We start from the raw sequence: 27,770 nt of genomic DNA on the forward strand, positions 1-27,770 counted from the left end.
TCTGATGCTCGGCTACTAGTTGGTCTCTCGATTGGACCAAGCGGCTTGTATTTCACAGGCTTATTGGTCCACGGTCCAAGCACAAACCATTTAGCAGGGATCTAATTAACTACGAATAAAATTTAATGGATATTAATTCAATTTAAAATTTTCGAAGTTTTCTAAAATTTTTCATTTGTTTATCAGTAACATCAATCTATACTATTATTAAAAGTTGTTCCAAGGAATTGAGAGATCATTGAGAACAATGGGTGTTATCACGTTGAGCTTCGAGATTGTTCTCCTCTTTCATTTTTCACTTCTCTTTTCGTCATTTTTCCCCTCTAGGTTTGTCCACCACTCTCTTCTTTTCTTTTCTTCGTTCTCCTTGTTTTTTTTTTTCTTTCTTTGGTTACCTTTTTTTTAAATTTTTTCGTTCCTTTCTTTATTTTTGTTTGCTTTCTTTAGTGTTATCCATTATTTGGGATTTTTTTTTTTATTATCTAACGAATACATGCCCCTAAATGGATTGATCCCACTCTGATGGTGGCCTTTGTTGTGTTTCTCTGTAGGGCACGATAGCATTTTGATCTCATTGTGATTGTTCTTTGTTTGGGCATGATTTACTGTATGTTTTTATTGGATTTTTTTATTTTAATTTCATTTGGATTTTATTTTTGATGCTTTAGCTTGTTTCATGTTATTAGAGAATTGATACTCACTGCATAATGCTGCTGGTAATTGTGAATTGTTTTTTAATATTTTGATTGATTGTTGTATTGTTCCTGTTACACATAAATATTTATTTTTATATTTTTTTTATTTTAATTTCAGTTGGGTATTAGTTAATTTTTTTGTTTTTTTAATTTTTGTGGCTTGATTTATTTTAATAAAGATATAATATTTTATATATAGTTTGTATTCTAATTTTTTTATATCTTTAATGTATATAATATTGATTAGTTGACTTGCAAAGTAGTGACTTGGTTTCATAAGGTATGTACATATTTTTCAATAGTGTGAATAATACATAAAAAGACAATTTAGCTTTTCCCTTCCAAATAATTTCTCTATTCTTTAGCTTATATCTTTCTTCATTGAATTTCACACGGAGCTTTTTGATTTTTCTATAAGTACTTTTTGTCATCCCTTTTCAAATCATCAAAATTTTCTTTTCTGATTTCTCAATCTTCTATTTATCTTCCTGTTAAGATCTTCGTTTTTCAGATTTTCCTCTATTCTTAAAAGTTTGAGAACTCTTCTTTTCCCTTTTTAGGACCTTCAATCTCCATACTTGTTTTATGTTAGCCCTTTCCATTTGAAATAAGGTTAGATTTGTGGATAGAACAATTAAAGAGCCTAAAAATATTGATGAGATTTATGCTTCTTGGCTACATTGCAACAATTTGATTGTTGCGTGGCTGATCAAATTGATTTCTCCACCGATTGCTTCCACCATTTTCTACATGCACTCAACACGCCATAGCTAGGAAACTCTTAAAATGCAATTTTCTCAACTCAATGATGCTTAGATTTGTCATCTTCAATTTACTCTATCTAATCTTAATCAAGGTATGTGAGGTATTGATGCTTATTTTACTAAGGTAAATGCAAGACAGGAAGAACTAAGAATTTTTAGACCTCTGCCTAGTTGTGACTGTGGTTCTTGTAATCAGGAGTGTTTTAAAAAATATATCAATCAGTATAAGAAAGATATGGTATTTAAATTTCTCAATGGTCTTAATGAATCCTTTTTTGCTTTGATATCTAAGTTATTGTTAATGAAACCTTTCCCCACTTTAGACGAGATTTATAACATTGTTTTGAGGGTAAAAAGTCCACGATTTATATCTATCAATCAAATGTTTCATGAAGCCTTTACTATGACCACTAGTACTAATGGAAGAAGAAAGGAAAAACCTAATGTCATTTGTAGTCATTGTAGTAAATCTAGGCACATAAAGAAAAAATGTTATAAACTGGTAGGTTTTCCCCCTGATTTTAAGTTTACAAAAGGTAAGGAAAATCCCAAAACTCATAAAGCTACTTCTTGTGTTAATAACTGTCAATTAAATTCCTACCTACGTAAGTATACATATAAAAAAGATAATATAACGATAAGCAGAGTATTGATCTCATAGAAAATTGATTTAAAATTTTATTAAGTACTAAAATTAAAATAATTTAATTTTATCCAAACAATCAAAATCAGATAATTAAATTAATTAACTAAAACTAATTAATCAAAATTTAAACTAAAATGAAAAATCAAAGTAATATTAACTTGGGTAAAAATCAAATCAAACAAGCTGGAGATTATAATATCCCTCATACTTCATCTAAATTTTAACTATCTTTCTCAACTTATTTTAATAGGTTGAATTGCTAACTTAGAGTCTTTAATCATTTATAAAGATCCCTCGACTTCTCTTAAAGAAATCTAATTTAATTAAAATATTATATCCTTATGTGAATTGAAATTAAAACAAATTCATTAAATATAGGCTCTAATTCTAGCTACGTATGGCTTATATGCATATTCTTATCCTATGGGCAAATCAATTAATATGATCATATATTATCCTAATTATAGTCTACATTAATCTTCTTTTTTCAAGTTTATTTAGATTCTTAGATCAATTTAATTGATGACGAAGCAATTAAAAGCATTAAAAAGAAATTGAAATAAACAATTCAATTTCATTAAAAGTAAGCAAGAAAGAGATTAAAAATTTAGATTACATGTGAGTTCAATTGTAATCCTACAAAAAAAAAATTTACTACACATAATTGCAAAGACAAATAACATTATATAAAGTTTAACCATTGAGAGTGACAAGGAAAATAAAAGCTAACAAAGAAAACAAAACGGTTGACTGTAGCTTTGTTTTCCAAGTTTCTGCCTCAACTTTTAACCTTTTGAATCTTCAAAAGTTGTCTATTCTAATATCTCTTAAAAATATGTCATTTATACTAACAAACTTAACTTATAATTTTCTAAGTTAACCTACTGATTTAATTGGGCTTAAAAGTGTAATAAAAGGCCCAAACATCAATTATAAGCTTTAAAATTACCATTCTCACAATAGTACATCCAATTTTTTTCTGAGGCAGTTTTCTCTATCTTTTATGTAGAATTGGGCAAAGTGATCTATCATAAAAGTTGTAGCTATATCTCTTAGCTTTCCAATGATTTAAGAATCATATCATTTGAAGTTTTGTAGCATGAGTTATGGTCAAAAGACTGAAGCATATGTAAGCAAATTTTTGGGTCTTTCAATACCTTACTTTCAAAAATTAAACCTAATTCCCTTAATTCTTACAAAAATATTAAAAAAACTAATAAATAATAATCAAATTAAGGGAAATAAACATAAGATTAAAATAACTCACTTAAAAATAAATTAATTATAAAAAAAATTAAAAATAACTAAATTATACTTGAAATTTAAGGACTTAGCTAATATTTAATAACAAAATTAGATTAAAATAATTCTATAAAATAGAATTATTACAACCCCAAACTTAAGATTTTTGTAGTCCTAGAGCAAAAGAAAATAAAAAAAAAATTGAACATAAAAATATTTGAACGAGAGGTAGAAGTACTAAATCATTATTTTTCATTTTTTTCCTCAAAAATTATCTCAATTCCAGCTTAAGGTAAAATATAGCTAATCTTTAAAGTCATGCATCAATTCAAGTAAAAACTTGTTTTTGAAATGGACTTACTTATGTATGTGTGTAATTTCTTACAATGAATAACATGCAATTCAGATTAATTTATGCCAAATCTAAGCATAGATTAGTACTAGAATCTCATGAGTTTGTTTTTCATCTCTCTCTCTGCTAATGTAGAATAACACTTATTCAAAGATTAGTAGGTTTTTATTAAGCTTATAATATAAGGTTAGGGTCAAGGTATGATAAAGGATATTTTTAGGCTCAAATTCGCCATAAGTACTTAATCAATCTTAAACCTATAAAGAGCTCACGAAATTATATAGCACCCCCAAACTTGAAATATACTTTCCTTTGTATAAAACACTTTATTTCGTTTCTTTATTTTTTTTTATACCCCCAAACTTATTTTTGACAATTATAAACAATGGGTAATATTTTTTTAACAACCATCACCTTTTTTCTTTGCTTTGTTTTTGTTTTTTTTTTCTCACCTTTCTTCCTCAATTTATCTTAAAGCTCAAATCATTTCCTAGAAAGATTAAAATACTTAAAAGGGTGAAAGGTTCAAATTGTTGGATTTAAATAAACAGGCTTAGGCTAATACAATTATCTATTTACAAAGAAAAAGTAAATTAGGCTCAAAAAGGGTGACTAAGGATAAATATAATAAGGTAAGCTCAAAAGAGCTCAAATAATCCAAAGATAACCTAAATCACTTCCTATTTTAAGTGTTATCTAAAATTTCATCTCAAGAGATAATCAAACAAATTCTGAAATTCTTGACTTCACTATACTTTTTATCAACATAAACATTTTCTAAATCACATAAAAATTCTAAGTAAAGGAATATAGTACTCAAATTATTGAAAGTCGCATTTTAAAATAAAGCTAAAACAAGAATATCATATAAAATTAAATCATAACTATATGTTTCCCAAAAGTTAAAAATCACAAGATAATCAAAATATCATCCCAGGATTGGGACAATCATGGATAAGGTGCAACTATCTCAATTTTTTTTTCATTTTTAAACACAAATAAAACATGCAAAATGTAACTTAAAATAAAAGTAAATAACCCTAACATAACGAAAAGAATAAACCAACTAAAATTTGAAATATTCCCCTAAACTTTAAACAAACCATTATCTTCAATGTGATAAAAGAAAATCAGAGAAAAAGGACAAGAACACTCATTTAACTCCGAAGCTGCAGTTCACAGAGCCTTCTTATCGTCCTTACCAAAATCTTCATCAAAGTTTAAATCTGCAGGCAACAAAGGAAAAGTGGTCATATCCATCTCAATGTGTTCTCCATAGGTTATCATCATTTGTTCAATTTGCTCGATTTTGCCTTTCATGATGATCCAACTGATGATCAATACGCTCCATCCATTGAGTAACACTACATGTGAGAGTCAGCTGTGGAGGTTGTGAAGCAACTTGTAAGGAACTACCAGCAACCGGTGCAAAGTCTTCCAATCGCTTAAGAATGCCCATGGTGATGGGAATTTTTGGTTGTTGTAGCTCGTCTTTATCGCTCCAAAGCACACCAACTCTTGCACATAATGCAGTGATCAAGGAAGGAAAACCTATGCGATCTTGTTTAGTGCGACTCGTAAGTAAGATGGCATAAGAGATAACCTATACCAATGTCAATAGATTTATGCGTTACAACGACATAAATAATAACTGCACAATCCCTCGTTACATAGCTGATATGAGTGGACAGGAGTAATCGTGTTGTTACAAAGTGTGACCAAACTTTCAACTCCTTTTTCATGGCATTTTTTTTTACTCGTGCTTTTAGTAAAGTTATCTAGGGTGTTGTTTGTCGTTGGCTTGGAGACTTTCTTGGATGCATGGTTGTTTGGTGATGACTTTTGGCTACATTTTGTCCCTTAAGCAACACTAAAGAGGCTTGTGGTGAGTTTTTTGCATGTAGAGATGAAGGCAATTTCATTTGGCATCAAGATGGCACGTGCTCATGGATTTACAGCTATCACCTTTAAAATTGATTTCGTTTTGGCTATTAAAGAGATTACAAGACAAGGTCTTGTAAAACATTAATAAGTAATTAATTTTTTATTATTTTAATTCTCAAATTAAATAATAAATATTATTTATGAAAAGTGCTTATTAATGAAAAGTTATGATCGAAGAGTTATGAATCGTTACCATATTCAATATAACTATTTAAATAGTTATATTATGAAAATATAACCCTTTGAATAATTATATTATGAAAAGAAATAGCTGTCAACTTTGAAAGGCTAATAAGTGTGTTGTTCGTTTATTATATAAAAAACATCATTACACTATCATTTTCGCTATTCTAATAAGTGCGTTAAGGACTTTGTTGTGTCTTAGATATTAAAAAAATATTTTAAAAAAGTATTTTATTTACACCATTAAAGTTGTATTCTTCATCATCTTAAAATAAATAAAAAGCTTCCAATATTCTTAAGGCATTTTATTTAATTTTTCACAATTATTTCATAATAGAGACTGGGTTGGAATCAAGTGTGAAGATTCACTTCCAAAATTAAGAAGTGATTAAATTGAATAGATTCGATGGAATAAATTTCACTAGATAGAAGGATAATATGGTATTCCTATTAACCACATTGAAGATTTATTATGTTTTTGAAACAAATCAACCATCAATTTTAGAAAAGATAATGTTAGCAGAAGGAACACAAATAACATCTTTTGGAAACATTACTGCAACAACAATTGTTGCTGCAACCACAACAATTACAATTGTTGCTGCATCCACAATTACTACAACTATTACTGCTACCACAACCATTGTTGAAGTTAACATGGAGAAACGAAAACATGATGAGTTTATATGTTATGTATTCATTCTCAATTCTCTCATTAATCGATTGTATGATCTTCTTAGAAATAAGACTTTAGCATAGGGAATATGGACTGCACTTGAGGACACATACAAAAAGGAGAAAAAAGGTACAAATAAATTTGTTGCATTAAGATACTCTGAGTTTACCATAACGGATACCAAACCAATTATGGATCAAGCACATGAGTTACAAAATTTGGCCTCTAAATTAAGTGAATTGGAAATCAAAATCCCTGACTCACTTCAAGTGGAAGCAATTTTGTCCAAACTTTCACCTTTTTGGAATGGATATAGGAAAAAAATCTTGCACTCTCCGTAAAGTTTACTATTGAAGAGTTTCAAACGTAAATCTCGTTGGGAAAAAATAAAAGAGTTCTAAAAAAATGAAAAGATATAGAGTTTAGAAAAATGACTTCAAGAAGTTTTAACAAATGTAAGAGTGATAAAATGTGTTATCTTTGTGAAAAGAAAAGGTATTTTTTCAAGGAGCACAAGTTCAAAAATTCTAAAATCTTGAAGACAAGATTGTTGCTTCTAATTCTAGAAACTAGGTAAACCTTATTGAACGTGATGTTAAAGAACTATTACGATGGCGATTGAATTGCATATTGGAATAGTTTTTGAAGTACACATGGCTATTATGACAAAACGTTCAAAATGGTGACTTGATTCTACTGTTACTAATTATATTTGCAATGACAAAAGGCAGTTCAAAAATGATGGAGAATTCCAGAGACTAGAAGAAATTCTAATAAGGAACCACTATCCTACTAAAATGCTTGGCAAATGAATGATTAAGTTAAAATTTACCTTAGGGTAGAAATTAACTTTACTTAACGTATTCCATGTTCCTAAAATTAGAAAAAATATTGTATCTGCACATCTATTGTGTAAAAATGGTTTTAAGATTGTATTAAAATCCAATAAGGTTGTAGTATTGAAAAATATTGTCATTGTTGGAAAAGGATATTCTTATGACGGAGTGTTCAAACTCAGTATTAATTAAATGAATAATTCTTTTGCTAATACTGTTGATTATTCTTTTAATTTATGGCATGCTAGACTAGTTCATTTAAATTTTTAATTTTTAAATTTTAGGTCAAAGCATGGTTATATTTAATGTCAAAAAAATAGTTTTAAAAAATGTGAAATTTGTATTGAGGCAAAAATGACTAAGAAATGTTTTTTCAAAAGTTGAAAGAAAATCAGAATTATTAGTCCTTGTACATTTTGATATTTATGATTTACTAATAAGAGGAGGGAAAAAGTATTTTATAAAATTCATTGATGATTACTCTCGCTTCACGTGTGTTTATTTAATGAGAACAAAAGACGAAGCATTGGACAAATTAAAATAATTTAAAATTATTATTGAGAATAAAAAAAGAAGATTAAATTCTTCAATAGGATAAAGGAGAAGAATATTTTTTAAACTCATTTTCTCTGTGAAGAGAATGGAATAATTCATTCAAGTACAACTCTTTATGTACCTCAACAAAATGGATTAGCCGAAAGAAAAATAGAACTTTGGTAAATATAGTAATAGTAGGTAAACCACCCATACTCTCTTAAGTTTTAATCATAATTTAATTTGGGTCTATTAGTATTGGAAATGGACACTATGTCCCAAAAATACAAATGCCATTAATAGATTTTTTTAAATGACTAAAATGTGCATCATATAAATAATCCATAATCTCTTCTCTTAAAATTTCTATTATTTCTAGATTTTGAAATTGTAGATTTGCGAATCATCACCCATGGCTAGTGTTCTTCTGGGTTTTCAATTTAAAGAAAACTTGAGAAATTTTCATTTTAATTTTTTTAGAGTAAGAAAAGAGAGAAACTACGTTCTGTTAAATCTCCAACTAAAAGTTTGCCTTTCGTCCTTCCATTTGGTTTCAGTTTATTGTTATTGAACTTGGAATCTACAAAAAATCTGGTCAAATCTTAAAGAGAATTTGAATGGATTGAAACAACTTGTAAAACTTTGTGTTTTGTTTCTTTTTTTTGGAACACAACTTCAAGCTCAATTTTTGAAAAGAGTGAAAGAAAAGTTCTTCTATTAAGAATTGATTTTCTCTTCCTACCATTTAGCTAGAAAAAGGGGAAAAAACCAAAGGCTTCTATGTCTATAGTAAAATATGCATATTTTGACAACTATTTACAAAACAAATTTTGGAGAGAGACAAGAGAAGATAAACTAGTAAACTGACTCCATTTTTTTTTTGAGATAATCTTCTTCTGTGTCCGTGATAGCTTCATGTCTTCTCTTGAGTACTTTTTTCGTTGCCTCCTAATATTACAGCTTAATTATTTCCATCTCTAATCATAACTCCTTATCTTCGTTAGGACAAGAAGGAGAAGACATAGCAGTCGAATTCGCATACTTACTCTTCGCATCAAAGGATAATTCTGCTTCAAATAACGATTTGCTTACACCTCTTTTAAACCCACATCCACTACTTCTCATATACCCAATTCAGCAATAATGGATGGATAAATGGAGCTAACTTTATCATTCCACTCAATAGAGTTTGTAGAAACAAACAACATCTCAAAATCAAAATCTTTTGCCATGATTGTATTCTGGTTACTAAAATCAACATGAGACATTTCACCATTAAGTCTCATTGAACTGAACAAGTATTTTTGAAGGACCCAAGTTGAAATTTAAATGATTTGTGCAAAACCCATATACATGTGAGAAAAATGCTAGAACTAGAATTTGGGAAATAAACCTAGTGTATCTCTTCATCTTTTAAGAATTGATTGAACTTGAAAATGCATGAACTTCTGGAATGATGAGATTTTTAGACAATTTTAATGAAGTTGTTAATGCCATAATATTGGATGACTATGCAAATCTGGATTGTTCTTTATCACTTGGCTAAAATGCAAACGAAAATGAATATTTGTAATGAAGCTTTTTTTTTTAGAAAATTTTTTTGTTGGGTTGTCTTTAAATGTTTGATTTTTAGAAAATTTTTGCACGTCAATGAGTAGTAGTCAACTGTCATTTGAGGATTAGAGGTGGCACCCCTAACGACAGCCAAACGTCGAATTTTGGAGCAGGTAGTTGGCTTTTGAGGTAAAAGATCCTAGAGAGAGAAACCAAAAAGAAAAAAAAAAGAGAAAGAGAAAGTAGAAAATGGGAAGAAGAGGTAAGAAAGAGAAAATAGGTACAAAATTTATGACATGTCATTAAGTAGATGGAAATTCAAACAGTGGATTAATGGTAGGATTTAAATGTCCAACTACACATATTATTTTAGAATAGTGTCCCCTTTCAATATTAATGAATTCGGATTGAATTATGATGAAAATCAAAACGGGTATGAGTAATTTACGTTAAATAGTATGTTATTAAATGCAAAGATTCCTTTTAATCTTTGGGAAAAAGCACTATTAACAGTATGTCGTATAAGTAATAAAATTTCTTTAAAGAAATTACTTATGATATCATATGAATTATGAAATAATGGTAAAAAATCAAATTTGAATTATTTTAAAGTGTGTAGGTGTATAGCTTATTATAAAGTCACAGATTCTCATCAGACAAAATTAAGACCTAAAAGTATCAAATGTATTTTTATTGGTTAAACACAAAATTCAAAAACATTTAGATTAGTATTTGATTTAAATTCTAATGATATAGTTGAATCTATACGTGTTGATTTCTTGGAGAATAAATTTATTTATAATTTTGTTAATTTTTAAAAAGAAAAGCAAGTTGAAATGGCCCTAACAGTTGGTGAATAAAGAAAAGAAATAAATGAATCTATTGAGCCAAGAAGAAGTTAAAAGATTGAGAAAAGAGAAACATTTAGATTATAATTATGTTTCTCCAAATTTAATTATTTTTTTAATTGAAGAAGATAAAACCACTATACAAAATAAAACACCAATTCTACTAAGTATAGATGAAGATTCCAAAACTTTTAGTGAAGTGATGTATTCAACATGCAACCCTTTGGAAAGAAACTATAAATGATAAAATGAACTCAATAATGTCTAATAATACATGAGTTTTAATTGATTTACCTTCAAGTTCTAAATCAATTAGATGTAAATGGTGTTTGGAAGAAAATATAAGATTGATGGTTCTATACAAACTTTTAAAGCAAGGTTAGTTGCTAAAGGTTTCAAACAAAAAAAAAAGGCATAGACTATTTTGATACACATGCTCCAGTGGCTAGAATAACATCTATAAGAACACTTATAGCATTAGCTTCGATTTATAAGTTGCATATACATCAAATGGATATTAAAATGACATTTTTAAATGGTGATTTAAAGAAAAAGTATACATGGAACAACCAAAAGGTTTTATAGCTTTCGAAAATAAGAGAAAATTTTGTAAATTAGTTAAATCACTCTATGGGTTCAAATAAGCTCCTAAACAATAATATGAGAAATTTGACTCATCCATATTGTCTTATAGTTTTAAACATAATAAGGTTGACAAATGCATTTACTTAAAATTTACCAATGATTATGCAATAATAATATATCTTTATGTTAATGATATGCTAATATTTAGCAATAACATGATTGATCTAAATAAAACAAAGAAATATTTAACCTTTATTTTTAAAATGAAGGATTTGAATGAGGTTGATACTATTTTGGGTATTAAAGTTAAGAAACATAATAATGGTTATGTTATTAATCAAAGTCACTATATTGAGAAATTGATTAATAAATTTAAACATCTCAATAGAAAAAAATTTAGTACTCCATATGACCAAGGTATGAAAAGGAATAAGGATGGTGACAAAGTAATTGCACAACTTGAATATGCTATTACTATTGGAAGTATTATGTATACTCGGCATTACATTAGGCCAGATATTGCATTTATAGTATACAAATTATTAAGATATACAAGTAGACATAATAAAATTCATTAGAACGCCATTGGGAGAGTTCTTGGATATCTTCAAAGAATTAAAAATTTGGACTTACATTATTTAGACCATCAAGGAGTGTTAGAAGGATACTTTAGTGCAAGTTGGATTACTAGTACAAATGATAATAGGTCCACTTCAGGATGGATATTTACACTAAGAGGTGGTGCCATCAGTTAGGTGTATAAGAAACAAACATACATCTCACATTCAACAATGGAGTCTAAGTTTATAACTTTAACTACAGCAAGAAAGGAAATGGAATGGTTGAGAAATTTATTATTAGATATAGAATTGTAACCACAACTAATGCTAACTATTTTCTTATATTATGATAGTGCTACTACAATGCCAGAACATATATTGATGTCTATAATGGAAAATTTAGACATATTAGTTTAAGACATAATTATATTAAAAAAAATAATTTTTAATGAGATAATTACCATAACATATGTTAAATCCATAAGTAATTTAATTGATTCTTTAACACAAGTTTTACCAAGGGATTTGGTCTACAAAAGGAATGGGTTTAAGACCCATATTAGACACCAGTAACGATAAACCAATTTTTAATTAATAACCTCTAATTACAAAGTTCAATGGTTAAAAACAAGTTATTGTTAGGTGTCTGTGATGCACTAATAAAATCCATTCCTCAAAATCATGTTTAAATATAGTGTAGCCCATTGCACACAGAGGTTGAGCTTATACTCCTAACAGAGTTTGAATATTATATTATGAAAAGAAAAAGTCTAGAGAAATGGGGATATTAATAAAAACTCAATCTACATAAACATAAAGAATGATACAGCTTCAACGAGAATTTAGGGATTCTCTTGTAAATGTTTATAATGAACAGAATAAGCACATGGCTATTATAGTGCTAAAAGTGAATGACCATTTAGAAAAATATAAACGAATATTATGTGTGGTGTATCTTTAATTCTAACAATAGGAGTTCAGGTTCAATCTGTAGACACCATCTATTTCATTAGGATTCTGAGATATATTTGCTAATTAATGGTTTCAATCAAGAGATACCTTTTTGTATGCATAATATTTGTTTGTGTGAAAGGCAAAAGATAAAAACTATATTTTTAGAGAAAAAACCAATATTGGAAATTAGTGAAGATTATTAGATAGTTTGATAATGATGGTATTTGGACTTTTAGACTAAAATATTAATAAGTAATTAAATTTTTATTATTTTAATTTTTAAATTAAATAATAAATGATATTTATGAAAAGTTGTAATTGAAGAATTATGAATAGTATTTTATTAAATATAACTGTTTGAATATTTATATTATGAAAGTATAACTCTTTGAATAGTTATATTATAAAGGGAAACAATTATCTACATTGAAAGATGTATATGTTCATTTATTATATAAACAACATCATTACATTGTCATTTTTACTATTCTAATAAGTGTGTTAAGAAATTTGTTATATCTTAGAAATTAAAAAATACCTTGAGGAAACCTTGAGGAAAGGTTTTTATTTACACTTTTAAAGTCATATTCTTCTTCTTCTTAAAATAAATGAAAAACTTATCTTGTTACATTAAAGTTTGGAATGATGTGTTTGGTATTTGAGACTTGGCCTTAGAGTTTAAAAGCTATTAATTTTTTTGTATTAAGATAGGTGCTAATACTTAAGCACATGACATAGCTAGAGAAGTATCATTACATTGCCATTTTTACTATTTTAATAAGTGTATTAAGGATTTTGTTATATTTTAGAGGTTAACCAATACCTTAAGGAAAGTTTTTTATTCACACTTTTAAAGTCATATTCTTCTTCTTCATAAAATAAATAAAAAACTTGTCCTATCTTGCCTCGTGAAAGGTTGGAGGGATGTGTTTTGTATTTGAGACTTGGCCTTAGAGTTTAAAAAATGTCAATTTTTTTATATTAAGAGAGATGCTAATACTTAAGCACATAACATAGTTAAGGAAGTATGCAAGGATGGCAATGCAATTGTTTGGCTAGTGTGTCTCCATGTTTGTCTCTTGATATCTCTACTATTACTTGATTTCCATGAAGTTTTAGTAATATCAATCATAAAAAAAAAGGAGAAAACAAAAAGAAGAAATCACAGTCATGCAAACCCATGTAGAAGATTGATGAAAATTCTATGTCTAACTTAAGCTCGGAAATGACAGTAAGGGGATCCAACTTAATACTTACTAATAATGTAAAAGAAAAAGTAAAGGGAAAAACCAAAACAAGAGAGGTAAAAGGCCCCATGCACCAAAGCAACCAAAACAAAGAAAAACACATACACTTTTTTGTTGTTCATGATTAAAGATGTCAACGGGTAAGGTACCCGTTAATTTTAAAGTACCTAAACCAGAACTTGATTAGTAATAGAATACCTTAATCATATAATTACTCAAATATTTTTAAAATTTACTATTTTAATCTGAACCCTAATACATACTCACTACTTGATAATTACCTGAATCCATTTAAAAACCCAATTATGTAAAAAAATTATTAAAATGCTCTTAATAAGTACCAAATTACTCGAATCCAAATCCATAACCGTATTTATATATAATAATTAAATTTATAAAAGCACACAAACAATAAAATTTAAATTTAAGTAATAAAAAATAAATATCTCAAATATCAACTTAAATAACTAAAAACAAATCTCCAAACAACAACTTAAACAACATTACAAGTTTAATTAAGTATATAGGTTTGTTATTAATTGCTTGAAATTAAAAAAAAACTAGTTAGGTTTCAAAACTATTCTAATCTCACAATTTCTTTTTAAGTATATATTTTATAAGTTTATATAAATAAAGGTATATATATTACAATTAATAATTTTATAAGTTATAATTTTTATAACGTTAATACAAAACAGAAAGTAAATATGTTTATATATTTAAAGCATATATACTAAAAGTATATATATATAATAGTAATTATATTTTTTATAAATTAATACAATATATAAAGTATATGTATTAAAAGATATTACAAATTAATTAATGATCATAGTTTCATAAATTAATTTAATTAACAATATAGGTTTATCTTTAATTACATAAAATTAAAAAAAAACATAATTAGGTTTGGATATCGGGTGCCCAAGGGGTGGTACCAGAATCCTACCCGAACTTAATACAGGTAGTGAAATTACTACTCAAATCTTATCTGAACCCGATTATAGAGGATCTTGATTCTATATAATTGGTCGATACGCGCGAGTACCTTGCTATAAGGTACTTATTGCGATCCCTATTTATGATCTCAATGCATTCTCATGTAAAGGGTACCAAATTAAAAATCACACGAAAGGGACTAATAATAATTTACTGAATTATATTAATGATAATACCATTAATTCATCATTTAACTGCATATCACAGCTAACTATGCCTCAAAGTTTTGTTTATCATATAAATTTCAAGGGATTACACGTCAAAAGTGCAATTTATTTACTAAAAATAAAGCATAATAAATTTCCATGGAATTTACAATTCTTTTGAAAATACATACAAGCTGTAAAGTAAGGAAAAAGAGGGCAAATTTTCTTAGGGGTATATTGAAAAACTAACCCTTAAAGTTAAGATATTTTTAAAAATAGCCTCATTTATAATTTTAACTATTTTTAACCAAGTTGGATAAAATTACCCTTAATGAAATTACACGTCTTGATGTTACACACCATATACAGAAATATGTTACACGTCATGGTTAGGTTGTTATACGCTATGTACAAAAACGTGTGATACGTCATAGTTAGGTTGTTACATGTCATTTATAAAAATATGTTACACGCTATGGTTAAGTTGTTACACGCTATGTTAAAAAAAAATTACTGTTGTTACAAGACATGTACAAAAATATATTACATGCAATGATTAAAAAATGTTGTTACACGTCATGTTGAAAAAAAAAATACTGTTATTACACGCCATATTGAAAAAATATTGTTGTTACACGTTATATTCAAAAACATTTTATTACATTTTAATGCTTAAACTGTTATTGTTACTTACCAGTCAAAACTTCAAATCCTCTAAACTTTCTTTATTTCATTTTGTTTTGACGATCTGGCACCGATTAAAGTGTTTCTAATATGTTTTTATAAATAAAAACATAAATTTTTTTTATCTAAAACATCTATTTTGACTAAAAATAAAATAAATTTTCATTGAAAATCTAAGTTTATAAATTTTAAATTTGTGAGTTTATCGATGTCTAGATCATGAATTGAACCAATTAAAAGTTATTTCAAACATCTGTAATCATTTTTACTGTTTAGTTTTATTCAAAATACCTAAAAATTAAATTTTCTAAATAACCATCCATTTAAGCACATCAAAATCATCGTTAAGTGTTTTATAAGTGTTAGAAAAAGAAATATGAAAGTGTGTGAGAGAGAAATCGGGAGCATAGTATACGAATGTCGAAATGAGAAATAGATAAAATTAGAGAGAGTGAGATGTTGAGAGAGAAATCGGAAGCACAAGTGAAAAGAAATTGTGATGAATAGTTTAATTTATTTGAAATAATTTCAAATGTATTTTTGTCAAGTTATAACTAAATATGATTAAAAATAATTAAATTTATTTTGATAATTATTTTTAAAATATTTTTATAAAAAAAATATTCTTCATAATTTTTTTAATTTTCTTACTAACATCCTTGATTGACTGTTGAAAAAAACCAACTTTATTAAGGCGTGACGTAAATGTGAAAACGCCTAATACATATATTACATACATTTTTTGCTCTTGTGTCCAAGTTCATGCACATAGCTAAATCCCTGCTTGCATACCTTTTATTTTTTTTTTAAAGGAGAGAATTAAAGAAAGTCTATCCGTGAAGACACGCGCGCGTGGGGTAGCGTGTTGATGCAGTTATCCATTTTACAAATAAGGAATGTACCAGTAGCCGTCGAGCCACCCAAACAAACTCAAACAAGAAATCTTAATATTTAGAAAAAAAAAAAAGAAAATCATCCAATCAGCGTGTCAACTGTGTACCAGAAATCCGGCTTTTCGGCATTTCCCCAAAACACCCCCAAAAGCAAAAAAGGCAACGACGAGAATATTACGATTATGCCACCCAATAAAAGCGGGATCGCTTTCTGTTTCTTTCTCTCTCCGACAACTCAAATTCTAGAAAGAGAAAAAAATAAATTAGTAAATACGGTTTACCAAAAGAAAAAAAATTTTGGAGAGAGAGAGAAAAGAAAAGGACTAAAAAGCTTCAAATCTTCAACAATGGCGGTTCCTAGGGTTTCTAGGGTTTTGTGATCGGCGATTTCTTTACAGATTATCAATGGAAATGCCCGGTCGAAGATCCAACTACTCTCTCCTAAGCCAGTATCCGGACGACCAGTACTCCGTTTCCATTTCAGGAGCTCCACCGTCCTACTACGATTCGCTTTCGAGCGACGCCACGAGTAATAAGAACAGTAAAGTGAAATCGGAGAGAGGTTTAATGGATTGGGATCAGAATCAGAGTCAGAACCAGCAACAAGCGAATCGAATCGGCGGCGGTGGCGGGGGAGGAGGGGGAGGAGGTGGGAATATTTATGCCTCTTCGATCGGGCTTCAACGGCAATCGAGCGGGAGTAGCTTCGGAGAGAGCTCGTTATCGGGAGATTATTATGTGCCGACTCTTTCTACGACGGCGGCGAACGAGATTGATGCATTCGTGTATGGTCATGATGAAAGCTTTAGGCACGGGGATTTGAGAGCGAAAGTTGGGGGTTCGTCGTCGGGGAAAAGCTGGGCGCAGCAAACGGAGGAGAGTTATCAGTTGCAGTTGGCGTTGGCTTTGAGGCTTTCTTCGGAAGCTACCTGTGCGGACGATCCGAACTTTTTGGATCCGGTTCCAGATGATTCAACAATTCAAACGGCTAGCTCAAGCTCCGCCGAGACAGTTTCCCATCGGTTCTGGGTAAGTTTTCTGGTGGTTTTCTTTGTTCGTTACACTGTGAGCTTGTTTAAATGAACTTAATGCCCAGTAAGGCTAGGAGATTGAAGAAAGATGCCTAGGTGAATGGATTTTGTGATAGTAAATGGATTTTGTTTTTATATAGTTTAAAGATTTGTTGCAAGATAAACCAGGTGATGTGTGTGAATTCTTACCTTGTGTTATGAACCCTAAATGGTGCATAGAATAGGATGTGAAAAGCTGGTTGATGCTACTATTAGTTTCCCGTTGGTTCAGGGATAGGTCAATCTGAACTGTTGGTGAGAGAATGATTAATTGGCATTTGGAAGATATCTGTTATTTTCAATTCAAAAAAAAAAAAGCATTATAAAGCAATGAAGTAGTTCCTTACTGTCATGATCAAAATATAGTAGCACCCATGATAGGGCCGTGTCAATCGTTCTTGAATTATTACTTCTCTGGTTAACCATGAGTGGGCGGATGTGGCATGAATGGTGTGTGTGCATACATAAAGAACTGGAATAGCCTTCACAACAACTATGTACAAGTTAAAATATGTGTGGAATGATTACTTACTTTTTTTTTTCTTCTTTGTGGTTTAACCAAACAATTAAGATTGGGATTTTCTTGACCAGTCGGTTAGTCAAAAATGTTTATTTAGATAGCATGCTATTTAGAGAAATCTGAATGCTTAGAGGTTGAAAATGTTGAGGGACAAGTGCTGTATTAGATGCAATTTGGTAAAGGTGTATACTCTAGAATGGGTGTATGTGCGAAGGGTAATGCATTATATTGTTAATTATCTGCATTTTGGTTATTTTTGTTAGTCTGATATTTGGTGAATGTATCTACACCTATGTTATATATTGTCAATGTGGGTAAAATGGGAGTATGTAAGCTGCACTGCATCTGCATAGACATGCGCTGACTGGGAAGTTAGTTAAGTTTCAGGAATAAAAGAATGAAATAGATTTATGCTTGTTCTTTTCTTCTTCCTATTATCGTTGGCTGATGAAAATGTATTTGGAAATTCAATTATACTGCCTTTTCTTTGTTATGTGCATCAGGTGAATGGCAGCTTATCATACTTCGACAAAGTTCCTGATGGGTTTTATTTAATTCATGGAGTGAATCCATATGTCTGGACTGTGTGCACTGATCTTCATGAACATGGTCGAATTCCATCAATTGAATCTCTAAGATCTGTTGATCCTACTGTCGATTCACTATTAGAAATAGTATTGGTTGACCGAAGAAGTGATCCCAGCTTAAAGGAACTCCAAAATAGAGTCCACAACATTTCTTGTAGCTGCATAACTACAAAAGAAGTTGTTGATCAGCTAGCAAAACTTGTCTGCAGTCGCATGGGGTGAGTTATCTACACCATTAGTGCAAGATTTTCCAACGTTCATGCATTTTTGTTGCACCTTGGTGATGAATTGTTTTATTTCTATCCCAAGGGGTTCTTCTACTACAGGAGAGGATGACTTTGTTTCCTATTGGAGGGAGTGCAGTGATGATTTAAAAGATTGCTTAGGTTCGGTTGTGGTTCCTATAGGTAGCCTATCTGTTGGCCTCTGCAGACATCGAGCTTTATTATTCAAAGTAAGGTTCTAAGTTTTTGTGGTGTTTTCTTTCACCGGAGATCTTATGAAGTATTTTTCTCTTTAATTATAGTTGGTTTTTTATGGCTTCACTACATTTTCGTGGGAGTAAGTTTCCTGTTATCAAATGTGTTTCACTTCGAAGGAGAGAGGATTCATTCATAGTTCAAATATAATTTACTCAGGTGCTAGCTGACACCATTGATCTGCCATGTCGGGTTGCGAAGGGCTGTAAATATTGCAAAAGAGATGATGCTTCGTCCTGCCTTGTTCGCTTTGGCCTTGACAGGTAATTTTATATTATGACCGTGGTAATTTGGTTGGTGTTAATTATTTTTGCATAACTTTGTTTCTGATTTATTGTCTTTTTCCTTTAAATTCTGAAGTTCTCATTTCTTTAGTGCGATTTTGTTTTTCAATGGCAATAATTTGCTGGCAAAATAAACTGTGCATTTTTTATTGATGTTATCGTTTGCTTGCCATGCGGAAACTGAACAAATTCTTTGAAACAAAAATTACCTAATTCCATCTGCTACTTGACTTGCATGGTGGCAATGTGTTTGCTTTTTGTGGTTTTTTCTTACCATTTTGGTCTATGATTTATAAAAAAGTTAGTGTCTGATTTATCTTGGTGATTTATTTGCTATACACTTGAAAAATCTCATTAACAGTCATTTTGATTTCAGGGAGTATCTTGTTGATTTAATTGGGAACCCAGGTTACTTATGGGAGCCCGATTCCTTGCTCAATGGTCCATCTTCCATCTCAATTCCTTCCCCATTGCGTTTTCCACGTCTCAAACCAGCTGTACCTGCCATTGATTTCAGGTCATTGGCCAAACAGTATTTTTCAGACTGTGAATCACTTAATCTTGTATTTGATGATGCTCCAGCAGGTAAATTTTCAGTTACTGTCTATATAATGAGCTTTAAAGAATGCCCTTTATTTGCTTTGAGATTTTAGCCTTTCACTTGGTTTGAAGTATTTAGTTTTTTTGATTATCTAATTGGGAATGCTGAAAAGCTTTTCATAGGTGAATTGCCTTCATTGGTATGACGTTGATCAAAGATTAGGTGCAGATTTTCAAGTTTTTTATAAAACTTTTTCTGTGTATTCACTAATGAAAGCAATTGATAGTTGCTTCTCTGCCTTTGTAGTGGTGCTATAACTTAACAGTTTCTTATTCAGCACGGGTTTTTTGCAAAAATTTCATCCTGGAGTCGAATCAAGGCATTGTCGCTTTAAGTTACAAGGGAAACCAGAATAGTGACTCTGGCAGTTAATGTGTGGATAGGCATTAATAAATTAAATTTGAGCTGGTGCTCGATATTGCCAATTGCTTCTTTTGTTGGTTGCACTTTATAGCACTGTTGAGGCTGTCATCTCTACATTTGTAGTACACTTCAAATTTTGATATGAACTCCAGGGTGCATTTTTCAAAGTAATATATTATTTATATGGGTAATTTTTGTGACTTAAAGTATGATGTACATGGTTACTTGTGATTCCTTATATATCTGCTCTGTAAGTAAGCTATTGTTGTTTGTCATTTCAGGAGCTAGTGAAGAAAATCCTGGATTCTCTCTTTATCCCAAGAAAGTCGATAAGATTGTAACAGACAGAAATAACCTGGTGCAGATATCAAGCAATATGGATGATATTTCACAATTGCCCCTACCTCCTAACATTGCTCGGCCAACCTCTCATGATAGAGATTCCCAATATTCACAGTCTATAATTCACTCAAAGAACATTATTAAAGATCCTTTAAAGCGCATCTCTCCAATAGGGCATAGAGATGTCCCAATTCTACTCTTGTCTGATCCAATGGGGGATGCTACTAAGGATTCAAGGTATGCTGAGGGCAGTCAACTTGTTCCCAGCAAGCCAAGTAGAGAACTTGCCCTTGAAGTTGATGATTTGGACATTCCATGGAATGATCTTGTTTTAAAAGAGAGAATTGGTGCTGGTATTTGCTGGTCCCTTTCTGAAGAGCATATATTTTTACAGAATTGAGAGACTATTCTTTGCTCATAATTCATGCAGTTATGGTTCTATTAATGTACTTAGGTGTAGACTATGTTCTTTTCAGGTTCTTTTGGAACTGTCCATCGTGCTGAATGGAATGGCTCGGTACGAATCCTTTTGATTATTTTTATGAGAGTGAACTTTTTGTTCTTTATCCCATTTTAATTTGGAGTTTGGTCCATTTTTGGTGATGTTTTGACTTTCAAAGTATTCAGTGCTTTTGAACTGGAGTTCCTTAGTTAATAAGTTTTCTTGATGTATTTCATTTAAACTAATTTAAAATTGTTTTCAGTTGCATGATGTTTTGATAGGAACACACCATATGCTGGTCAAATTCTGCCATTCTGGTGTGTTGGTATTGTTAATTACTCTTCATCTAAATAAACATTACTTTTAATTACAGGATGTTGCTGTGAAAATTCTCATGGAACAAGACTTGCATGGTGAACGCTTTAAAGAATTTTTGAGGGAGGTATGAATTTGCCAACATTTTTACCGGACTTTGTTCCTGAGATTAGGACTCTGTTTGGTAACCAGGAAAATAGCTTCCAGAAGTCTGCTTCTTCCTCTTTAATGTTTGGATGGCAGAAAGTATTATGGTTAACAGAAAGAGGCCAAAACGTGGAAATTGTCTTCTTTTTTCTTGGGCAGAAGACAATTTCTGAAAACACATCACTGCATTCATCCTTCACAAACCCTTGAGCCATCAAGGCCCAAACCCAGCAACCGGCCAAAACTGCCTCCCTTCCCCTCTGCTGGCAACAGCCTCTTCCGATCTGCCTTTCATTCTCATTTTTTCACTCTCCCTTTCTCCTACAGTCTCAACCCACTCTTGTTTCTCTCTCTCAATTGACTTTCCCTCTTTTCACTAATCTTCTCTTTCATTGCTGTTTTTGCTCCACCATTGCTGTCAAGCTTATAGGCAACGTAACAACCAGTTTCTATCTTCCTTTTCTCCTTCTCTTCTTCATTTATTGAACTCTATCTCTCTGCTCTACCAGCCTTCAAGGTGCCCCCAAATCTCCTATGATTTCATTTGTTTTTATCTTAAAATACAATCACATAACCGATTGCTGAATATAATATTTTTCTTTGAGTTCATTGAGGTTGCTGTTTTATTGATTTATTTATGTGAATTTGGTGATATGGGTTTTCATTGGTTTTTCTTGGTTGTGGTTTGTAATTGCAGCTAAATCTGAATGAAAATGATGAAATTTTGCGATGTGATTACCCTTTAACGAAAATAAAAAATAATGATATAATGGAATTTTTTGTGTAGTAACTTTTAGGTATTTATATTTTGTAAATCTTGATAAAATCTTTCGTGATATTCCAACCACCAAAATATTTATCATACTGATATCCAAACATTAGAAAATGTTCTCTTTTTAAGGGAAGTTATTTTCAACAGAATATCTACTTTCAGGGAGTTAATTTCTGGTTACATAATGGAGCCTAAGGAAACATCAATTTTATGTTCATGTTCTTGATATGATGTGTAGTTTCACCTCCATTGTTTGTTAGGTTGCAATAATGAAACGTCTACGGCATCCAAATATTGTTCTTTTTATGGGAGCGGTTACTCAGCCCCCAAACTTGTCCATAGTGACAGAGTACTTATCAAGGTTTGTTACTGTTTTTCTTTTTTCGGAAATACCCCTTCGTTGCACTCCATTTGAAAAATGCAAAAAAAAAAAAAAAGAGAAAAATTTAAGACTGCTTTTTAAGGCTATACTCATTTTAGAGGTTTGAATTGTTAAGTGGACTAAAACCTTGACTCTAATTTGCAGAGGTAGCTTGTATAGGCTTTTGCACAAGCCTGGTTTGAGAGAGGTGTTGGATGAGAGGCGTCGGTTGAGTATGGCCTATGATGTGGTGGGTATTTTTAAAGGTTTTGCTTTTTACCTTTGGTTTTATTTTCCAATATCTTATGGTATCATCCTTATATTTTGTACATTATTTTGGTCTAAATCACCATTTTTTTTACGCACAGGCAAAGGGAATGAATTATCTGCATAAACGCAATCCTCCTATTGTTCATAGAGATTTAAAATCTCCAAATCTTTTGGTTGATAGAAAATATACAGTGAAGGTAAGAACCAGAATGGTGTTGTGTGCCTCTCTTTATTGTTTTCACCTAATGATAATGTGATAGTAAGCATAAAATCTTTTGCCGTTTTCAGTTACTTATTTTTGCAATGGAGCAAACCAAGTGATTGGCTTCTTTCATTTGTGAACTGATAATGGAAACTAGATAGTTCTCAAACCTTATAATGTTGTTCCATTTGTTAAACGTTGCCCTGGGTTGACTGTTGATAATAGTTCTCAACTAGTTTTCTGTAATCATATCCGACATTTTATATAGTTGGAGCCAACCTTGTTTACTTTTTGCTTGTAATTTATATCCTGTGCCTGTTTAATGCAAATTTCTTTCAAAAGTTTTCTAGATTTTGGGCCTGTCAGGCGATATTGCTTCAGGATTTATTCAGTCAAGAAGAGGGAACTACTAGTTTATTATCTCTTGAATTTAATATTGCATTCTGAAAATGAAAACTTATTGTCTTACATCATTTTCATGGCTCCTGCTTGGTGTTGCATTCTTTATGGTGATGTTAACATAACTATGATGAATGTGGTTTTACGAACTTCTGTTGAAGTCCACACACAGTCTTTTTCATGCCTTGCAAGTTTGTTTGCTCTGTTGTAACCTGTAGAGAATAGTCAAGTAGATTTTAAGTCCTTGTACACATAAATTTTCCTCACATTGCCTGGTCTCTACTTCAGGTTTGTGATTTTGGGCTTTCTCGTTTGAAGGCTAACACATTTCTTTCATCCAAGTCAGCAGCTGGAACTGTAAGTTATATTAGTTCTTAACAATATCCCTTTTAGTTACCATAGGTTACTGTTTGTTGCTACACAATATTAATAAATATATGTTTTTTATATTAGCCTGAGTGGATGGCTCCAGAAGTTCTTCGTGACGAGCCATCAAATGAGAAGTCTGATGTATACAGTTTTGGTGTAATTTTGTGGGAGCTTGCAACATTGCAACAACCTTGGAGCAACTTAAATCCAGCACAGGTTTGTTAAGACATTATAGATCTTGGTCCACAAAATTTTATCATGCTGATGGTTTAGTTTTTATGAGCTTGATAAGGAGCATCTTGAAATTTTCCTTGAAATTAAATTTGTATTTTTCATATAGACACCATTCCATAGGTTCCAAGTTGGTTGGAATAATAATAAGATGGCAATTGAAAATTTTCTTGGAGAAGAACAAAAAGTTTTTTTATGCATCTTGAGCAACCGTACAACCTGACCTATTGGTACATGCTATGTGGAAATGAGGACATCTTATATTGAGATAACGTTCAAATTTGTCTATTTAACATAATGTTTGTAAATGAGGACCTCAAGTTTTGTGCCTCTGAAAAAGGTTTGAAGCTCATTGCAACAAGCAAATAGGTACATGCTCTTTGAAAATTTTAGCACCTTGCACTTTGTGAACTGTCTAATAGAATTAGCTATGTATTGCACTTTGTGGACTGTCTAACATACCCCTCAATGAACATTAACTATTAGATATATCAGTACTTTCCGTATAATCAATACCTTGAAGCTTAGGTTTTCTGCTACTAAAACGTTTTTGTTAATTTTTCATGCAAGGGTATCTTCTGGAGCTAAATTTCTAACAAGACGTAACCAATGTAAATGCCTTGTAGGTTGTAGCAGCTGTTGGTTTCAAGGGCAAAAGGCTTGATATTCCGCATGATTTGAATCCTCAAGTGGCTGCCATAATTGAGGATTGCTGGGCCAAGTAAGTAAAATTCTTTTGTGATATGGAAATTGTTAAGAAAATTTTCCTGTCTAAGCTATTTATGTCCCTTAATTGTCCTTGTCATTGTTGATTATAATGCAGTGAGCCTTGGAAGCGTCCTTCATTTTCCAATATCATGGATCGGTTGAAATTGTTGATTAAACCTTCCACCCCTCAACCAGGGCGTGCTGACATGCCAATGCTTACCTGAATGGTTGGAACTCCCCCAAAGTCTTCTTCATGCACATAATACAGCATTCTTTTTGACATTTTATGCCTTGCAAGGATACATGCTGTTAAATAATCTAAGGTATGCTCTTTGAAACGCTTAAGCTTCAAAATTACCTATATGGCATACCGTCCACTTTAGGATTACTTTTGATAGAGGGATCATGGTTAGCTTCTTCTTGAGAAAAGAAGAGGAGAGCTTGAAGATTGTAAATTCCCTTCTTTAAGTTTCTCGGCTCTTTTCCTTGAAGATTTTTGCAATCAGTGAAGCCTGAGGCTTGAGAGTGTATGATGTCTAGACTGGATGAAACTTTATTTCTCCCCTTGGCATGTTTAGAGTGCTCATCATTTCGTGTGTAGGTGCAGACATGCGCACATTTCTGCTGATGCATAGGCATTGTCCCTTTCTTTGTTTATGAGGGGTTAAATTATGAAATTAGTCCTTGTATTTTATCAAAGTGGTAGATTTAGTCCCTGTACCATAATTTGTAAAAAATGAGTTCCTATATTTTGTAAAATTAACAATGTCGGTCTAATTGTTAATAGTATTAAAATTTTGGGTAAAATATGTTTACCTCCTTAAGTTTTGATCGAAATTACAAAGAGATTCATTAGTTTTCGAAATGAACACTTTGCCCCAAAAAAGTATTTTTTGCTAGACGTATAGGTCCAGCCGTTAGTGATCCGTTAATATTTTCGTCAACTTGCTGACATGACAACGATAAAAAGATAATTTTACTTTTAATTAATTTTTATTATTACTATTATATTATTTTATTATTTTTTATTAATTAAAAAAAAGGCTCCCCATGTGGGAGCACTGGAGCTCCCCTAGGGAGCCTTGATCCCCAAAGGGAGCACCAGTGCTACCTTGAGGAGCCTGATCGAGGCTCCCCTTTCTTGGTGAGGAAGGGAGCATTGATCGATGTTTTTTATTTTTTTATTCTTTAAAAAATATAATAATATTTTTTTAAATTAATAAAAAAAAGAAAGGGCATTTTAGTCCTTTCATATCTTCTGGTAATAGTGTTTGTATTCTTAGAGCGGAATGTTTATTTTGAAAACTAATGGATTTTCGTGTAATTTCGATCAGAATTTAAAGAGGGTATGGGTATTTTACTCCAAAATTTTTCTATTATTTATGTTGATGTGACACTTTCTATTGATGTAGCATTGAATATGATATGTTAATGATGATTTGGCATTTTTGATCTGTTTCACAATATTTTTTTCACTGTTTTAAATTATAGAGTACAAAAATTCTATTCTTCTTTGTCTAACAATATTTTTTCCCTAAATCTCATAAATCTATTTGTATTTTGAGCATATTTCTTTTCCAATTCTATTTGAAACCATTAGTTCACATTGGATAACTTCAAGTCTGTACTTATAAATTCCATGTCAGAGCTTGGTCACGTCATATCAACACTATTATTGCAACATTCATGAAATGTTACTTTATCATTACAATGTCATTAGATTCATTGTCACATTAGTAAGAAAATGCCATGTGAATATAGTCAAACGTCATATAAACATAGATAATAGAAAATGTTTAATACCTTAAACTAATATTGTCAATTTTGGAAAATATAGAGATTCAATTTTTACAAATTAAATTCAACACTTTAATAGAGTATAAGGATTAATTGCATAATTTCACCTTTATGAGAATTATCAGTTTAACTGCATTTTTTGGTATATTGATACTTGCATTCATGTGATTCTTTGCAGAATTGTTGTTGTACATGTCTGTTCTCTTAGTGAATTGGGGCCTCTGATTGTTAACATGGACTAAAGGGTTGTGGTCAATTCTGTATTACACCCTCTTGCCAAAGATTATTGTTTCCATAAGTCATTCTCACATGCAATTACGGGAAAAAGTTGTATCATATTGTTTCTCATAGTTTCGTATGTAAAGATTGTAACTGAAATTAGTTCAATGAGAAGCAGCTCATCGGCATCCTGCACTATCTGATATCCGATTCACTCGTTACTGACATAGAGATGAGGCTTTGCCATCAGGGAGAGAATTATGTAACTACCATGAGTTGATAAAAAGTTTTAAATTTGATTGGTGTTAATATTACATTATTAGTCAACGTTTTCTAAAAAATGTTTTACCTTCTTTTTCCAAAGGATTTAGAAAGAACTTTTTTGGTGCCTAAATTGATTTGATTTTCATCCCAGTGTAAGGATTCTCCTTTTGCTATTCCTTGTTTCCTGGGTACTAATCAAATGCTCTATAATAGTTAAAAAGGGTGTCATCTCCCTTTAGAGCAAAGTGGTAGAAGGGAATTCTTCGGCGGAACCAAAGTCTCCCTTTTAAACAGTACTACACGTAGTTTGGTGGAAGTCTTGGAATGTGAGATACTACCCTATTGGACTTACGTGGAGCGGCTTGCTAACTGCTATTGGACTGACGATGGTCGCCAGGTTCTGTAACAAGATACAAGTAGTTCTTTTGGGATGGATGCGGACAGATGGAACAAGGGACAACTTTATTTGAAGTTGTTGAACCGCGATCCGTCTCGGAAATAGTCCATTGCATTGCGTACCTCAGACCTTTTTCAAGCACTCTGCGCCCTTGATTTTAATTTTTCTGCTGTAACTTTCAATCTCATTGTATATTAATCAATCTCACCACATCGATTTGTTTTGAATAGCACCACATCGATGTTTTGGTTTCATTAATCTCACCAAACTGCTATCGAGCTCATCACAT

The 27,770-nt window shown here is 31.0% G+C and overlaps 1 protein-coding gene across 1 annotated transcript; it reads left to right on the forward strand.

The window, feature by feature from the left end:
* The first annotated feature begins 16,563 nt into the window (after nt 1-16,563).
* On the forward strand, nt 16,564-27,116 carry CTR1 (Protein kinase superfamily protein). The gene is made up of 16 exons (XM_021433369.2): nt 16,564-17,371; nt 18,436-18,737; nt 18,829-18,973; nt 19,158-19,261; nt 19,659-19,867; nt 20,528-20,941; nt 21,065-21,105; nt 21,404-21,472; nt 22,525-22,625; nt 22,791-22,875; nt 22,994-23,092; nt 23,785-23,853; nt 23,950-24,081; nt 24,723-24,817; nt 24,920-25,127; nt 26,780-27,116. Exons 1-15 carry the CDS (start codon nt 16,748-16,750, stop codon nt 25,026-25,028), a joined length of 2,598 nt encoding a protein of 865 aa, XP_021289044.1. The 5' UTR covers nt 16,564-16,747; the 3' UTR covers nt 25,029-25,127; nt 26,780-27,116.
* Nucleotides 27,117-27,770: the final 654 nt, after the last annotated feature.

Source organism: Theobroma umbraticum, unplaced genomic scaffold, assembly GCF_002168275.2.
Source record: "Theobroma umbraticum cultivar Fairchild unplaced genomic scaffold, ASM216827v3 scaffold_86.0, whole genome shotgun sequence".
Taxonomy (NCBI): Eukaryota; Viridiplantae; Streptophyta; class Magnoliopsida; order Malvales; family Malvaceae; genus Theobroma; species Theobroma umbraticum.